This window comes from Setaria italica, chromosome IX (assembly GCF_000263155.2).
Source record: "Setaria italica strain Yugu1 chromosome IX, Setaria_italica_v2.0, whole genome shotgun sequence".
NCBI classification, from domain to species: Eukaryota; Viridiplantae; Streptophyta; class Magnoliopsida; order Poales; family Poaceae; genus Setaria; species Setaria italica.
This window is the reverse complement of record NC_028458.1, coordinates 3,907,856-3,925,844: the sequence shown is the minus strand read 5'-3', so window position 1 is coordinate 3,925,844 and position 17,989 is coordinate 3,907,856. Positions and strand designations below refer to the sequence as shown.

At 49.3% G+C, this 17,989-nt stretch overlaps 1 protein-coding gene, 2 non-coding genes and 1 pseudogene across 6 annotated transcripts; 2 read left to right on the top strand and 2 right to left on the bottom strand.

The window, feature by feature from the left end:
* Nucleotides 1–1,628: 1,628 nt before the first annotated feature.
* LOC105915098 lies at nucleotides 1,629–4,104 on the top strand (annotated as a pseudogene).
* A 764-nt stretch (nucleotides 4,105–4,868) lies between these two features.
* TRNAA-AGC lies at nucleotides 4,869–4,941 on the bottom strand. The gene has a single exon. It is a non-coding gene; the product is annotated as a tRNA-Ala (tRNA).
* A 3,417-nt stretch (nucleotides 4,942–8,358) lies between these two features.
* On the bottom strand, nucleotides 8,359–8,431 carry TRNAA-AGC. Its single transcript has one exon. It is a non-coding gene; the product is annotated as a tRNA-Ala (tRNA).
* Nucleotides 8,432–15,299: 6,868 nt separating this feature from the next.
* LOC101775649 (transcription factor PIF4) lies at nucleotides 15,300–17,989 on the top strand. 4 transcript variants are annotated; one of them, XM_012848667.3, is made up of 8 exons: nucleotides 15,300–15,503; nucleotides 15,746–15,827; nucleotides 15,932–16,511; nucleotides 16,619–16,717; nucleotides 16,810–16,875; nucleotides 17,021–17,086; nucleotides 17,176–17,475; nucleotides 17,574–17,989. In XM_012848667.3, exons 2-8 carry the CDS (start codon nucleotides 15,781–15,783, stop codon nucleotides 17,700–17,702), a joined length of 1,287 nt encoding a protein of 428 aa, XP_012704121.1. In that variant the 5' UTR covers nucleotides 15,300–15,503; nucleotides 15,746–15,780; the 3' UTR covers nucleotides 17,703–17,989. The 4 variants fall into 4 exon arrangements, with proteins under 4 accessions (XP_012704121.1, XP_004981540.1, XP_004981539.1 ...); XM_004981483.4 differs by having other exon boundaries at nucleotides 15,300–15,601; XM_004981482.3 differs by having other exon boundaries at nucleotides 15,302–15,496.

The following is a 17,989-nucleotide window of genomic DNA, read 5'->3' as shown; positions in this document are numbered from 1 at the left end:
GAGACTCATATCTTCTGCAGTACTATGCATATAGATTAATAGTTAGGATCTGCCGATGTTAATATGTGTGGAGTACTTCATAAAGTATGTTAGCCGATGGAGCTACATGTACACAAAGGGGCTCCCTGGCCCCTTGTCATTGAAAACCCTTTAAACGGCTACCCCTCGTCCCTAAATAAGTACATTTCTAACAAATTTTACACACAATATTAGTCGTGAGAAATAATTTGTTTATACATAATTACTCAAAGTATTGTGATCAAAAGTCATGCTATATATATGGTTCTATGATCTAAACAAATGTGCATGCATTGAAATTAGAAAAGGTAGCATCAATTAATCATTTAATTGGTACCATGTGCTTTTCTATATTTTTTATTGGTGCACTCTTTGTGTGATAAAATTTTATAACATTAAAAACACTTATTTTGAGACGGATGGAGTGTTAGCTAATGCTTAGAAATTAGTAAGTGCGCACGTTACATAACCGATTGGTACATACACATGAGCGCCCTAGATATCGGCTGATGACTTTTTATAAATTAGTGAAATTATGATACAAATGTGATGACCAAGATTTGGATTACACAACACAAAGATACCAAAAAAATAAAACAAAAGGTAAACTAACATAAGGAACATCCAATTCAGCCTGTGAACCTAAACAAGATGTAATCATGTACTACCTCCATTCCAAATTATACGTCCTTTTGATTTTTTTTTATATTCATAGATATTATTATGTATCTAGACATACATTATATCTAAATATATAATAATATCTATGAATATAGAAAAATCAAAACGACCTATAATTTAAAACGGAGTGAGAAATTGACACTAGAACACTACACCAGGCCCGTCCCTGGGGTGTATGGCCCGTGCGACTGTGCCTCCATTTTTAGGGGCCTCCATTTTCCAGGTCTACAGCCCATTGCCCCATCATGTCCACCAAAATTCTGGGCCAAAATTTAAGTCACAAAAGGAAGGCTGAAGCCCAAAGGCCTGGGTGCCTAGCTCCTTTTCCCGTCGGCCGTCGCGCGTTGTCCGCAGTCCGCTTGTCTCCCTGACTCTCCGCGGCTTCCAAATTCCAATCGTCTAGGGTAAGTTACTAAGTTGCGCCGGCAGCCGACCGCTCGGCCTCTACTACTGCTTCACCTAATCCTATTGGTAATTGTAAATTTATCATCATGACATTAACATCATCGATCGTTGTTCACTGAAGACTGAAGTGCACGTGGAGCTGTGCCAGCGTGGCGGCGTGCCGCTGTGCGGCTGTGGACTGGAGCGTGATTGTGATTGACTCCATGAGCGGCGTGACCGTGTGAGGCCTTCTGGCTTCTGGAGTTCTGGTAATCTGGTTCCTGGACGGGACATGAGTGCTAGTTGCTACGAGACAAGACAAGCTCACAAGGTAATATACTAATATTAATTTTCTTTACTTGATCATTCTTGCTTCACGTGGATTAGTGAATCAAAATTTTCTTATGTTTCGTATACATGTGCATGAATTGGTCTAGATCAAAGCCATATCTTCTGCAAACCGATCTAGAAAATTTGAATCACTTTATCAAAAGCGTAAGAAAAAACAAAGGATGGAAGAATCAACTTAATCTCAAAAAGGAGCTATGGATAGATTTATTAGAAAAGAATTGCGAGTGTCCTCCAATAATCAGAAAATTGATCAGAGTCATCCAATTGATCAGAGTCATCCAATTGATGATAATGCTGATAGTGATCCTATAGATGGGCATGGGCAAACAGAGACTGAAAATAATTTTGAGATACAGGAAGCTCTTAATAACAACACCAATGAGCAAATGGATAATGATGGTGATAATTTGGATACTAATCCCATTGAGGATGTTGATGATTCTTTTCAGCCTGATATATTTGATCCTAGGTATTGGGATTCACTTGATGCTAAACAAATTGACATTTTAGCAGAAAAGGGACTAAAAAAGACTTATCAATTCAGAATGGTCCTAGGGATAGATATTCTAGAAGATTTTCTGCACTATTCTATACTAGAGTATTATCAAATGGAGAGCATTGCGATAGGGATTTGCTTGTTTATTCTAAAGAGCTCGATAGAGTATTTTGCTTCAGTTGTAAATTATTCACAAAAGGGAACCGGAAAGGTTATCCGGCAAATGAGGGGTATAGTGATTGGGCACATCTTGGCACTAGACTTAAAGAGCATGAGGCAAGTGCTGATCATGTTTTAAATATGACCGCTTGGTATGAGCTGCGTAGTAGACTGCAAAAGGATCAAACTATTGATAAAACTGCTCAGCGACAACTTGAGAAAGAAAAGGACCACTGGAGAAAAGTTCTATTCAGAATTGTTGCCATTCTAAAATTTCTTGCCAAGCATAATCTAGCATTTCGTGGTAGTAACAGCAAACTATATGATGATAGCAATGGGAGCTTTTTGGGTTTGGTAGAGATGTTGGCTGAATTTGATCCAGTTATTCAAGAGCATGTTCGTTGTATTATAAATGATGAAATGCAGGTTCATTATCTTGGTCCTAGGATTCAGAATGAATTGATACACATGCTTGCTTCTGCTATTAAGTCTGAAATTATTATGAAAACAAAGAGTGCAAAGTATTTCTCTGTCATTCTTGATTGTACCCCTGATGCAAGTCATCAAGAACACATATCTTTAATTATAATATATGTGGATACATCTTCCGGTCATGTTTCTATCGAAGAATCCTTTCTAGGATTTTTAGATGTAAACAATACGACTGGAGAAGGACTCTTTAATGTGCTAAAGAATGAGCTAAAGCAACTTGATCTTAATATAGATGATGTGAGAGGACAAGGCTATGGTAATGGGGCAAATATGAAAGGATGCAACAAGGGAGTAAAGATAAAAATTTTAGATGTAAATCCTAGAGCTTTTTATTCTGCTTGTGGTTGTCATAGCCTTAATCTGACACTTTGTGACATGGCCAAGAATTGTGGTGGAGCTAAAGATTTTTTTGGGATCATCCAGCGCATCTACACAACATTTGCTAATTCCACTAAGAAATGGCAGATTCTCAAAGATAACATAACAGGATGGACTCTCAAGTTAGTGTCAGCTACACGTTGGGAGAGTCATGTTGAAAGTGTTAAAGCTATTAAATTTCAATATGTAGATATCCGGAAGGCTCTACTTCAGGTATTCGATATTTTCATATTATACTAATAATGTTGTAATTCATTTGACCATTTCTAAATCTAATGATATGTTGCTTCTTTTAATCTCAGGTATCTGATATTGAAAATGATGTAAATACAAGCAGCGAGGTTAAAGGTCTAGCAAATAATGAACTTGGAGAGTACGAATTTATAGTGGCAATAGTAATTTGGTATGAAGTATTGTATGCCATTAATTTAGTAAGCAAACAGTTGCAATCAAAGGATATGCTTATTGATGTTGCTATTGAGGAAGTGAAGGGGTTGATTGCGTTCTTCAAAGGGTACAGGGAAATTGGTTTCTTAGAGGTATTGGAGACAGCCAAAGGAATTGCACTTGAGATGGATATTGGTAAAGAGTTTCAAAAGAAACGAGAGATTAAAAGAAAGAGACATTTTGATGAGAACCCAAATGATGCAAATGCTTCCATACAGACTGCAGAGGAATCATTTAGAATCAACTATTTCCTAAATATCGTTGATCAATCTATTTTCTCACTTACAACGAGATTTGAACAGTATTAAGGTTACCAGAATATTTTTGGTTTCATATTTATTTCCAACATATTGAAGTCATTGGATAAGAATAGTTTGAAATCTTCTTGTGAAAGTCTTGAGGGGGCCCTTACAAGAGATGGTAAATCTGATATTGATGCTAATGAATTGTATGTGGAGTTAATGTTTCTTCAAGATTTCATTCCAGAAGAAAATATGGGTCCTATTGAGATTCTAAAGTTTCTGAAGTGACATGATATTTTTCCCAATACTATTATTGCATATAGAGTTCTCTTAATCATTCATGTGACTGTTGCATCTGCAGAACGTAGCTTTTCTAAATTGAAGCTACTAAAAGTCTTACTTGCGTTCTACAATGACACAAGAAAGACTAAATCATTTGACCATGATAGCACTTGAGAGTGACATATTGGAGAAGATCGAATATGAGTTTATTATTGAAAATTTCATTTCAAGGAACACCAAAAGAATGATGCTCTTCAGATAAAGATTATGCAACCAAGATTAAATAGGTAAGATTAAATAGGTATGGTTTTTAATGTATCATATTTCTATGTAATATATTATATTATCATACTATATATTATTTTATTACTTTATTTCGCTGTAGTTCTCATTTTATAGTTCGGTACGGGGACTCGATTTATGCCGGGACGGCCCTGCACTACACAATAGCTCCAACATATACCAAGTCTTGCAGATGTTCGTGAGAACTGCTAGCCACCACTACACAAGTCTGTGGTCACAACTCACAAGCACTACCTCACCCTCACAAAAAAAAAAAATACATGAACTAGCGAAGGACTGCAAACAAAACAAAGATTCATTCAGCAAAAGAAAATGTTTGGTGCCATGGTTCAATCCATGCATGTGATTCAGATAAAATATGCTGAACGTACCGTGGAGTCCGCCTACGTGCTGGCCGTGCGCCGGCCGGTCGTCTTCGTTCGCCGTGCGCCCACTGCCATGGCTGCCGTGCTGCCCATGCGGTTGGTGAGGATGCAGCATGCCATCCCGCTCCCCTCCTTTCCGATCAACTTGGTATAATTACAGTATCAAAAAAATAATTGGTATAACACACAAACAGGGGTAGAGAACTAGAGATGCTATCGGGTTAAAACAAATACGTTGGAAAATAAACTAGAAAAAGAAAAGCAAAATTGTGGAGATGCGGGGTATCGATCCCCGTACCTCTCGCATGCTAAGCGAGCGCTCTACCATCTGAGCTACATCCCCGTGGTTGGGTTGGGTTGTTCTGAAAATTATTTATTCCATAAATAAAACTGCTGACATTTTTGTTCAACATGAACGGCGCAGCAAATATGGGCACCCGCGGTTCCTGCGTGCTCACGTCCGTAGCCCGTAGTACACGGATAGATACCCAAAAAAAAAAAGGCGAAACACCCTCCGTGGATGGTTGTCACCTGCCCACCAGCAGGATCAGACGCCCCCACGCACATCTCAGGGAGGCTACGCTCGACTCCTTGGCTCGCTGCTGCACTGCAGGTCCTCGCTCAACTGCAGGCGGCTCGACCTCTTCTGTCAGCCGCCGCAAGCATCGGTCGTCCGCCGTCGCCGCTGCCGCGGTAGTTCGAATTGAAGCTTCCTCCCTCTTCCACCGCCACTGTCTACAACGATGTTAGTGCCCCACACCTTCGGTGCACTACTCCGCTACTGCATGAACCTTCTCCTCAAATCGATGCAATGTCGGTTAGGCTCCCGTGTGTAGGCATGGCTCGGACTAGTTGCTCGCGCGGCCACTAGATGCTTAATGAAATGTCTGATCTAGCGTACTCGATGTAACTTCTCTACTGATCCATTCATTCAGTTACGCATGAATTCCTCCAAGTTCATGGTTGATTATCAGTGCACAACTAAAGCTTTGTGCCACCCAAATGCAAATTCTCTCTGGCTAGTTTATCGTCAGGCACAAACACTCGACTAAAGGTACTGCAACATGACTACATGGGAGTTGAGACATAAGTAGCAATGTCATTTATGATTTGTGCTTTGAAAATGAAGATTGCTTCCATCTCCTTGTTGCCTGTCAAAGGAGTGGTAGTTTTTGTCTTACACTTGAGCTCACTTTATTTAGTTGATGGTGGCGGCTTTGGTCTCCAGTGACTAATCCTCTTCAAGAGTCAAATAGGAAAGCAAGATGTGCGGTTTAGTTGATACAAACTACACATGTCGATGAGAAATTGTGGCGCTAGTTCACTGATGCTTAAAGATTGCTAAGATGTCTCGTGTGGAAATTTCAGAAATTCACCCCTGGTATTTTGATGCCCTAGTGAATACTTAGTTTGGTTGGACAAACTTTCATCACAAACATGCATAAAAAATAATGTCAGATTTGTCATGTGGCTATTGTCCATACCATGGCAATCATTTTCACAGATATGGGACGGTTAATGGCTGTAGTGTCATTTACACATGCTATCAAGGCCATGGAACCTTTGAGCAATGTTCTCTGGTGATGTAAGTTCATCTATTCAGCTATGTGGTCTTGTAGAAACTATGCAGCTATCTGCAATACGATAAAACCTTCCTGGTCTCCTCCTGCCATGCATGGTGAGTTAGCGACTGCATCGTCCTCTTGACCACCTCCTCACATGGCGGCAGCGTCGGACGATGGGAGTCGCACCGCCGGGTAGCGGATGAAGATGCTGTGATCCCTTGGAGCGAGGGAAAAGAATGGAGCCGACAGCCGAGGGAGCTGAGCATGCGCCGCGCGTGGAGCGACGTTGATTGGGTTGCAGCAGCAGGGGGGAGCCGTGTCTGCTGCCTGTCCTTGGATACGTGGGCTGTCCACGTGGCGAAAATCCACGGCAGGGCTGCAGGAGAGCGTTTTGCAGCCCTCCTGCACGGATTTTTTCCCCCAAAAAAGAACACCGCTTTGTGACGTGGCCCAACGAAACCTTTGGAAATGCTATCCGGCGAGACAAGGCCCCAATCGCCGGCCGCAATTCGATCCACGGGCACGAGCACCCCGGCCTCACAGAGGGCAGTGACCGTCCACCCGCCACAAACCCCTCATCGTCCCGTCGCAGACGACGGATGGCCGCCGTGTCGCTGCGTGCCCTGCGGGCTGCAGCCGTAAGCTCCTCGCCTCCTCTCTGTACGTAGCCGAAAAGACGGACAAAGTCACAAAGTGAGAGGACGAAAGTGAGCGGTGTCGCGAAAGAGACGACACGTAGGAAAAAAATGTGTGCTCTGGGGGTCTTCTGGGGTTACAAAGCTAGCCGTGCACATGCGGACATGCGGTCGTCGTCTCTCGTTCACCGATCGGCGGTCCTCTCTGTAACGACAAGCGCGACCCATGCCGGCGTTGGGTGGCCACCAGCAACCCTTGCCATCGCCTGGTGGTGCGCGGCGCGTATATCACATGGGCGATTGATCGAGCTGCCTATAAAATCGCCATGCACGGCTCCCCTCTTTCCTCGCCTCATCACGAAACCAAGCTAGCTAGCGACTAGCGTTGTTACGGCCACTGGCAGGTGGCAGCAGCTTAGCTAGCTCTCTAGCTGTGGCACCGATAGATCGACATGGCCCCCTCCACAACCTCGAGCTTCCTAGCCGTTGCGCTCGTCATGGCCGCCGTGCTCCTCGGCGGCGGCGCCGACACGTGCCACGCGGCCCGCCTCCTCGCCGACCTGCCGATGCCCGAGTTGCCAGGCCTGCCGACGCTTCCGATGCCTGAAGTGCCCGGCATGCCGCAAGTGCCAATCCCGGAAGTGCCCGGCGTTCCCAAGGTGCCTGAAGTGCCCGGCGTGCCGCAAGTGCCGATCCCGGAAGTGCCCGGCGTTCCCAAGGTGCCTGAAGTGCCCGGCGTGCCGCAAGTGCCGATCCCTGAAGTGCCCGGTGTTCCCAAGGTGCCGCAAGTGCCCGGCGTGCCCAAGGTGCCTGAGCTGCCAGCAGTGCCGGTGCCCGGCGTGCCCGCGGGGCCTTAGGTGCGCCGCGCGGGTATCGTGGATGCTGTCCGCCGCTCCCGGCCGGTGTGGACGAGCCCGCGCCGTCATCTCTTGCGCCGCGTCCCCATCGGCCCCGACGTGTGCACATACCGGGGCACGGGGGTGGTCGATGACGACGACGTCGTGCACTCTTGGTGTTATGTGTGCGTGTCTGATTTCGTCGTGATACCTACGTTGTAGGGTACATATATATATGTACATGTGTACGTGGAGTGCGTGTGTGATCATGTTTGCTCGGTACGGTGTCGGTATGAGTAATTTTACATCGTTTATTTACATGGGCTGCCAAATCAGTGTAGCATATGCATGTAGTAATAGTATGCATGGTACTATTGTTATTACCCGATGATGCTTAATTAACCTGATGTGCCTTCGTGTTTACATATGCCGCTATATATATTTTCTCCTCCTTTATTAGGGAAATGCAAAAGCGTGCTTACTACAGCTTTCAGGGCTTCAGCGAAGTGCAAGAAACTAAAACGATACTCTTGAGCAGCTAGCCCATGTCAAACAGGAACAAACAGAAAAAAAATGACAATCCTTAAGGAGTTGGAAGCCAAGATGATAGGCTCGTGAGTATGGCATGGAAAATTGGAGACTGCGGAGGCCACCGGAGCGAACGCTGCAGATGGGCTCCTCCGTATGCAGGCACAAAACAAAGGAATGCAAAAATAAAACTAGATGGAGATGCGGGGTATCGATCCCCGTACCTCTCGCATGCTAAGCGAGCGCTCTACCATCTGAGCTACATCCCCTTCTACGTTGTTTTTGTTGCTAAATTTTAATATATATGTTCTGGTTGCGTAACCAAAGAATTGACACGACTCGACGCGCCCGCACATACGAGATGGAGAGATTCGCCGACCGGGTTAGAGATGGGGCGCCTTTGGCCACGGCGTCCGTGCATGGTGTTTCTTCCGTCAGGTTCGCCGCCCTGTGCTGTGCATGGTGGAAAACTGAAAACGTAGGATCGCATCCGAGTTTGGCATGAGTTCAACAGGTCGGGCCCGCCTTCGTTCGATCCATCGAACCCTTCATCCTCGCGACCTCGCCCTCCTCCCGTCCTCCGATCTCGCCGTCCCACGCGCAAGTCTGTCGTGAACCGGAAGGTCACTAAGAAGCTGCAGCGATTGCAAGAGCGCCAGGCAAGACGCAGGGCGCGTGGGCCAGAAATGTTGAGCGAAATAGTGAGTGAGTAGTTATGGGCTACTCGGCCCATAACGTGTCCAAAAGCCCAAATGGCTGTGAGCTCTGTCGGTGAGCATATAAACGCCCAAATGGTGAATAACCAAAACTCTGCAACGCTCGCTATCCTCCTCGCGGCTCCGCCGTGTTCTATCTGTTCTTCCTCAAATTCCTGCTATCCTATCTCAATTCTCTCCTGATACCTTGTGGTGTCATAACACAGCCATCAGCCATGGAGGCCGTACGGGCCGATCTCTACCGTCCCACCACCCGCCCTCCTGCGCCAGCGCCGCCGCGCGTGCCACCAAGACCGCCGTGGCCGCGGCCGTCGCCCGGGTGCTGCCTTGGCGTCTCGCCCCGCGCCGCCCGCGTTCGTGCTGGAGCGCTCCGTGGTTGTGGCGCAGGGGCCTCCTCCCGGGCCCGTCCCCGAGGGTCTGCAGCGGCAACAGCAGGAGGAGGAAGAAGAGTGGGCGGTCGCCGAGTGCAAATCCAGGAACGCCTACGGATGCGGGGAGCACGGCCAGCGGATGGTGCAGGGGCTCACCCTCCACGCCCGCCTCGTCGCGCACCCGGCCAGCAGCGGCGACCTCACCTCCTCTCTCTACATCGAGACCAGCGACGGCGCGCTCCGGGCCATCCAGGCGGAGTTCGGCGGCGGCGGCGGCGGCCATGATCCTCTCCTCCGGATCAACGAGCACCGCGGGCTGGGCGCCGACGCCTACGTCATCGAGGCCGCGGACGAGCGCTTCCTCTTCCTCGCCGTGGACCTCCTCCTCAGGGACCACGACGCAGTCGGCGCGCGCCGGTCCTACCTCGTCTACGACGCTGCTTCCCCATCGCTGTCCATGGTCCCCTTCCTCCCGGAGCAGTGCTCTGTCGCATCCACGTTGAGGCCCCTCCACGTGCCCCGCGGCGGGGGCGGCCTCTACGACCCGATCCTCCTGGCGCGCAAGCCGGTGCCCCCGACACCGGAGCGGCTGAAGCGGCGCCACGAGGAGGTCGTCTGCGTGTGGACTCCAGCGGCGGCGGCGGAGGAGCGGCGCGCGCGTCCCGACCCCGACGGCGTCGGCCCGTGGAAGCTTATGCGGCGGCGCTTCCCGGAGCAGGAGAACCCCTTCACCGTGAACGTCATCTTCTCCTTCGGCGGCCAGGCTTTCTGGGTGGACCTCGCGCAGGGCCTCGCGCACTGCGCCTGGCCCCCGGCCACCGGCGGCGGCGCGGCCGTGGAGTTCGGCTTCATCGGCATCCCCCCGGGGTGCCCGCCCGACGAGAGTTGGACGAAAAGGCTGTCGGACGAGTTCTCAATGAACAGGGACCGGACCATGCGCTTCGCCGCCGGCGCCATCCGGTTCGTCTGCATCGACCGCTCCCGCCGGCTGGGCGACGTCACGGTGACCGTGTGGAGCCTGGACATGGCGGCGCGGCGGTGGACGAAGGAGAGGAGCTTCCGCGCCAGGGAGCTGTGGAGGTGGTGGAGCTTCAGGAGGCGGGGGTTGCCGGAGATGGAGCCCAGGTTCCCCGTCCTGATGGCGGACGGCACGCTCTGCCTCCTGGTGCGGAACAAGCCCAGGACCTGGGACGACGAACGCGTCGAGGATTACATCTGCAACCTCGACTTGGAAAGCATGAGCGTCCGGTGGTCCGGGCGCTTCCGTCAGTACCATTGCTATGAGCGCCCCGTCATCTTGCCTTCCGGTTTCTTTGGGAAGCAGCTGCGCCCTCTCGTTCCGCGCAAGCGAGAGCTGAGGGGCATCTTCTTCACGCAGAAATGACAGATCGATCCCTTCATTGTTTGAACTGAAAGCCTGCACTTTGCATCTTTCAGTTTTATCCCTTCTGCTAAGAACAGTTTTTTTTATAGACGACTGCTAAGAGGAGTTCTTGGATACTGCATCAGTTTGGAGATGCAGGGCACGACCCCTGCTGCTCACCTAATAAACACAGAAATCTGAGACACACGACTAATCTCCTCGTCGTAGCATTCTGATCACCAACTCTGGCTAAAGAACTCGCGCTGCCACACCGATCCGGCCAGGCCAGGCGGCCACCAACCTTGTAGCAGCAGAGTACGATAAGCCAGGCTGCCTAGCTGCTGGCAGTGCGTTCCATGGCTTCCACCGCGAGCTTCCTGGCCATGGTCATGGCGTGCGCGCTCCTGGCCAGCCACTCGTGCTACGCGGGGCACCACTTGGCCGACACGACCGCGGCAGCCGTGGCTCCTTCCGCCGCCGTCCCTGTTCTCCCGGCCGTGCCGACCTTGCCGACGGTGCCACAGACGGCAGCGGCCACCGTGCCGCCGGCGACGCTGCCACCCATGCCGGCGGTTCCAGCGGTCACAGTGCCACCGGTGGCGCTGCCACCGATCCCCGTTCCTTCCGTACCCAGGGTGGCGCTGCCGCCGATGCCCGATCCAAAGGGCGGACGGTATTTCAGAAACCGACCGGGTGGACGGTATTTGTCCACCCCTTGGGCACGTAGCAGCCGTCCGATCGAGCCTGAGCGGCCCAGATTGGGAACATCTATCACAGGAGTCTCTTCCTCGCCAGGCGCCCGGCAGCTGGCCGGTGGCCGCGGTTGACCGGTGGCTCAGGAGAAGCAGCAGCTGGCTCACTTTGGCGTCGCCGGCAGCCGGCGGTGGTGCGATCCCGGCCACACATGTTTGTCGAAGTGCCTCACCCGCGGCGGAGGCGCGCATCTTTCGGTCGTCCTCCTCAGGCTCGGAACTTCCAACGAGACGGAGGGCGTGGCCGGCGGCGAGCTGCTGCAGCAAAGCCCAATGCACCGACGCCTTCCAGACTAGACCGGACGCGAGAACAAGCCCAGAGAGCTGAGGGGCATCTTCTCCCGCTGCGAGCTTCTTGGCCAAGGTCATGGTGTGCGCGCTCCTGGCCGGCAGCTCCTGCTACGCGGCGCGCCACCTGGCCGACACGACAGCGGCAGCCGCGTCCCCTGCTGCCGCCATCCCTGGCCTCCCGGCCTTGCCGACCTTGCTGGCGGTGCCACAGATGCCCGCCGTCACCTTGCCGCCCATGACGGCGGTTCTGGTGGTCACGGTGCCCCGGGTGGCGCTGCCGGGCATGCCGGCGGCTCCGTCCGTGCCCAACCCCAAGGTGGCGCTGCCGCCGATGCCCCCGATCCCGAACGTCAATGTGGCGGTGCCGTTCCTGCCGCCGCCCCCGTCGGCATAGGAGCGCTCGCCGCGCCGTGCCCATCATCGGAGGCCGGCCTGGTTGTGTGGTGGGGGGGTTCGCGGGATCACTCGCCGCTCCTCCGTCTGCGTGTTGTACGTAAACAAAAGAGCAGCGATGTCTCTCAGTCTGGACCTCACCATTCTTTTCCGCAAGGGTGTGCGACTGCACGGGTATTTTTGTTTGTGTTGGAGTGTTCTGCCATTGTTCATATGTACATGTACAAATGTACCCTAGCTTCGTATTTCTGTACTTCCCCTCCCTGACTCCCTCATCTACGTCTGATTTTCTGGTTATCTCAGTTTCTTCGTGTGGGCCTGCACCTCAATTTTGAGGCCGAAAGATTGGTCGTTTCTACTAAGCTCGGCCCAGCCCATCACTACGATCATAGCCCAAACTGCTGCACGGGAAGTGTCGTAACTTGTGAGTTGGTTTGTGCTAAAGGTAATGTAAACCTAGAGGGAATCAGATGAATCAGATTACAGTGGCCGGTGGAATTAGTAAATCACCCTCTTTATTTGGTTGGACTCCGGTAATGTTATCAGATTACAGTGGGGGTACTGTATCCGATTACGGTGGGGAAGGAGGGGGTAACAATCTTATATAGGTAAGTGATTCGATTATAGTGTCAATTGATTACAAACCACTCAAACAATCATCTGCAATGGGATTCGTTACCTTCAGTAATTGGATTATGTTACATTTGAGCCAACCAAACACCATCTCCGTTGTGAAAGACAATGTGTTTGGGACGGCCTAATATAACTCGCCAAGAGCAAGGATGATCTTCTTTGTTTGATAACTTCAATTACGATGGAAACCTCCAATTCCTTTCTTCCAAACGTTCCATGTAATAATGTAAACAACCATGGAAACTCTATTAGTCTATTTGGGCATTGCCTTCCAAATGGTATGCCATCGGACACTAACCTATACCTATTTGCTGAGGAAATGCATAGGAACAAAACGGCTACTAACTGTACATAGTTTGGAGGAAGGGACAGAGGACGTACAAATAAGTGCATAGCGATTTTCCAGATGACCATGCAATGGGCTCGACGCTTGATGTGGTCAACCTCAAATCGATCTCTAGCTAGGTTCTCGACTATGAATATGATTTTGGGATCATCATGCACGCAAAAGAATTTGCATAATCCAGAAAACTAGAAGAACTGAAACAAAAATTAAACTGCATCACCATCAAGATGGAGATAGAAAGGTCTTTTTTTTTGGCAGAAAACAATAACGCTCCCAGAGGTCGAAAGGCCGTATCATTCAAGGTGCAAAAGCTATGTAGATAGTGCAATGAAGAAAATAGACCGATTTTCTTTGGTTGATATCTATGTTCAATTGTGAAGTTCGTCTCGGTTCTTGATTTTTCTTGAAAAGTACATGCGTTTTTCTCCTACCAGATGTTCCACGCGGTGTAAGGTAAGACGCTATTGGAAAATTATTGACTCTCTTTGGGTGTCGGCTTCGCACGCTACTCACCGTCAGGAAACAGAGATACAGATCAAGATGGCTATAAACCGCTGCAATAACCAGAAACGGAGCTTGAGCCAAAATTCAGAGGGGGCCGATCAATGAAACAAAATCGTCAACTGTAGCAGCACCGTTGCTGTCGACAAGCTCAAGTCCTTTGTCTGCACACAAGAGGCCGTGGTAGAGCACGATCTTCTTCGGGGATGAGAGGGCCCTGGCCTGTACGTATCCGTAATCCAAATCCGATCTCCCATTGGCGCAGGCTCACCTGGCTCAAGATCACACGGAACAAAGGCGGCAGGGAAGGTTTTCTTCATCATCGTGAGATGGCGGCGGAAAGGAACGGGAGAGGAAAACGTCAGAAGAGAATGATCGAGATGAACTGGATGGCTCTCAACCAGCTTCGGCAGTCGGTTTCGGCAGTCTGGATGTTGGGTGGAACATTTCGCTTTCGACTCATTCTCTCACCGGCAAGTAGCGGATATGCCATTTTTTTCATTTTTAGAAGAAGAGAAAACAGTTTTGCTCCGTCTGAAAGAGATTTTTTTTTTTGTTGCTCCTGTGCAGAGAGTAAATTTCACAGTTGGGTAGGAAAATTATTTATAGATTCGGCTAGATTTTTTCTTTCTTTTGAAATCATGGTATAAGCTTTGGTGTCCACTTAAGGATCCTCTATTCTTCTACCAAGGAAACAATCACCTAATCTTGCTTATGTTGTTATCATGTGCTACTGATATGTGTTTGCCCGTAGTTGTTGTTAGTAGGCATTGCTAGGTAGTCTTTTTCTTTTCTTTTCTTTTCGTGAGTATAGTCTCCGGGGATTACATTATTGTATTTTTTCGTGCTATATCATTAGAAACGGATAATATTTAGTATTATTGTTCGTTGGAAATAAAGGAACACGTTTTTTATTTGAACATGTGACAGTATGTCTATTGAAGTTGGTTTCCACGTTTTTGTTGATTGCTCAATGCACATGTATATCAGTCATTGTTTAAGGTTGAGTATTGTGGTACAAGATATTCTGAACTGCAGATAACAGGAATCAGCTCTGGAGAATTCTCTTTCTGCATGGTATCCATCAGGCACCAAATGCCAGAATGTTCCTGCTGCCTACTGTTCAACTCCATGATATCCTTTTCTTTTGTGAGAAAATATTCTGTTCGGACTCTTCCATGATTTCGGCAAAATGATCCATTCCATCTCGAAATCTTATCGCAGAATCGCTCACACAACCAATACATCTATAAAAAAAAAGATTACTCTTTTACGCTTTACCGGAAGAAACGAAAAGTATACGCATGCATCAAACTCCATCCGTGCATATTGTCACTTCATGAATTTGCTCTTATACTTAACAGAGAACTTGATCTAGAAATCTGTTTCCAAAATAAGGAGGAAAAGAAAAGAAAATACAGTGCATCCATGCAGCATCAGTTGCAGAGGTGAATCATTAGTTTACGCAATACGACTCGGAGCCATAGCAGCAGAAGAGAACGAAAACACTGATTTTTCTTTGAAGGAAGCAGATCAATAAAATGAAGCAGAGCAAGCGATGCATCCATTCCGTTTCTCCAAGCTGCCAATTCCGAGGGCCGACATTTATCCCATGCCAAGGGGATCCGACAACGACGCCAACCATTGTCGTCCTCCGCCATCGAAACCGCAGCTGCAAAAATCGCGTCCCCCCTTCCGTCCCTCCATTATTTCCCGGGAAAATTCCACGCGAAATTTCGCCCACGGGCTCTGTTCTTTCTGAAGAAAGGGAAATACACTGAGAAAACACTTAAAACGGGACAGCGGCGCAGCTACTGCCTACTTGTGTGCTAGTACAGAGCTACCTCATAAAGCTTCCTGCGGCTGCTCCTGTTTGCGCGGAGGCGGGAGGTAGTAGAAGACGCCGGTAGAAGACCTGAAGACGACTTCGCAGTTCGCGCACGGCTGCTTGAGCCTAGCAGTATTCAGGTAGGAGGTAGACGTCAGCTCACTAGCTCAGTCGTCATCAGCGGTACTAGTAATAGCCTGCCTCTCCATCTCTTCTCCTTTGCAATCCAAGCTAGGAAGAGAAGGGTAGCTTAGCTTGTCCTCCCCTTTGTTGCCTTTCTTTTCTTTCTTTCTTCTCTTGGGGCTCTACTTCGATGGCCAGGTTTCTTGTTTTGGTAGGTTTGCTGACGCTTTTGCTGTTCTTGCCCCGGAACCTTTTTCCGATTGCAGGAAACGTTCTCCTCAGGGGCTAGAATCGTGACGACATGGATGGTAATGCGAGACCGGCGGCGAATCAGAGGAAGCCCATCGTGTAAAGATTTTTTTCTTCGCCCCCCAAAAGAACTCTCCTTTCGTGTCCATTGATTGATTGATCCCTGGGTACTGATTTGCGCGTGCTCCGATGGCGCCCCGCAGCACGGACGACGACCTCGTGGAGCTCCTGTGGCACAACGGGGGCGTCGTCGCGCAGCCCCAGGCGCACCAGCGGCCGGCGCCCTCCGAACGCCTGGACAGCAGCGGTCTCACCGACGAGGAGACCGCCGCGTGGTTCCCGGACACCCTCGACGACTCGCTGGAGAAGGACCTGTACACGCAGCTCTGGTACAGCACCATCGCCGACGCCGCCCCGCATCACGGGGGCACGCTCCCGGGCCCTAGCTCGCAGCCGCCGCCGCCGCCACCGGAGCTGGCGCACCCGGCAAGGCCGCCGGTGGGGAGCAGCGGCGTCGAGTCGAGCTGGGCCGGCGACATCTGCTCGACCTTCTGCGGCAGCAACCAGGTGCCCATGACGCCGGCAGGGATCAACAGGGGAAAGGACGCGGCATTGCAGTCGGAGGTGCCGCGCGGTGCCGGCGCGCACGACGGCGCCGGCGCCGGCACATCGTCATCCGGCGGGTCCGGAAGCAACTATGGAGGATCCGGGCTGCCGAGTGACAGCGGCCGTGTCCAGAAAAAGATGGGGAGGTGTAGAGACGACTCGGATAGTCAGAGTGAGGTGTTTCTTGGTCTAATTTGTTCATGTTCCTTGGTTGTAACCTGTATTGGGTAAGAACTAGGAAGTATGGATGCTTGAATAGAATAGAATTGATGAGGAAATTGCAGGATGCCGAGTGTGAGGCAACTGAGGAAACCAAATCATCAAGGCGATGCGGGACGAAGCGCAGGACTCGCGCAGCTGAAGTTCATAATCTCTCAGAGAGGGTGAGATCAGATTATACTAGCCAAGTCTATTTTCAGAAAGAAAGCTTGTTGGTTAATTGTTCTTACAGCATTGTCGATTGCTGCTCATATAGAGAAGAAGAGACCGGATCAATGAAAAGATGCGCGCGTTGCAAGAGCTGATACCACACTGCAACAAGGTATATTATGCATCTTTTTTTTGTCAGGTGCAAGTCCCTTGATTAATAAAATTCTGTTGGTGAGTGGTGGCATATGTACTTGATTGTTGTCAATATGTTTCTCTCTGATATTTTGGTTGAATTTATTGGTTGCAATAATTTTCAGACTGACAAAGCGTCGATATTAGATGAGACAATTGAGTATCTGAAGTCCCTCCAAATGCAAGTTCAGGTTAGGAGCTACTCTTACCTGAACTCACATGATCCGATATGAGATCATTTGCTGGTACCAACTGAGACTAAGAAATGAATATGTTTCAGATCATGTGGATGACTTCTGGGATGGCACCGATGATGTTTCCTGGTGCTCACCAATTCATGCCACCAATGGCTCTAGGCATGACTTCAGCTTGCATCCCTGCAGCGCAAGGACTAAATCAGATGCCAAGAGTAGTACCATACATGAACCTTCCCCTGCCAAATCACATCCCTCTGAACTCATCTCCAGCTATGAATCCAATGAATTCACTGAGTGTCTCGAACCAGATGCAAAATGTTCACCTCAGAGAGGCAAGTAATCACTTCATTCACCCAGATGGCAGGCAAACAGTGGTACCTCAGGTATGATCACAGTATGATAACCCAGATGCTGTGAACTTCAGGGACATTTTAACCTTCTTTCATCTGCTCACCTAGCTGAAATGTCATCTGTTCTGCAGGTACCAGGAACCCATGTTTATGGACCTGAAATACCACAAGCTGAACATAATAGGGTACTGGAAGTGCCAGCTAGTACTGTCGTGCCAACCTCTAGTGCAGGACAACCGCATACTTATGGTGGAGTTTAGAATGACCAAATCTTGTAAGGTGTTGCGTTGATAAAACTGATGATGCATAGATAACTTGAGCTGTATATCACTGCATATATGTACAGAAGTGTAAGCAGTGTATGCAGCCATTCTTTGACATCGAAACTGTTAAGAGTTATTAGGAGTCTAGACTCTAGTATAGGTAACAAAGGAAACTGTCTAGCTTCCATATTTTATCTGTGGAACATGGCTGCATACCGTTGCACGGTACAGTGTACACAAGAGTGAATGGATGAGTATATTCGAAGCTGTCCACATTGAACCTA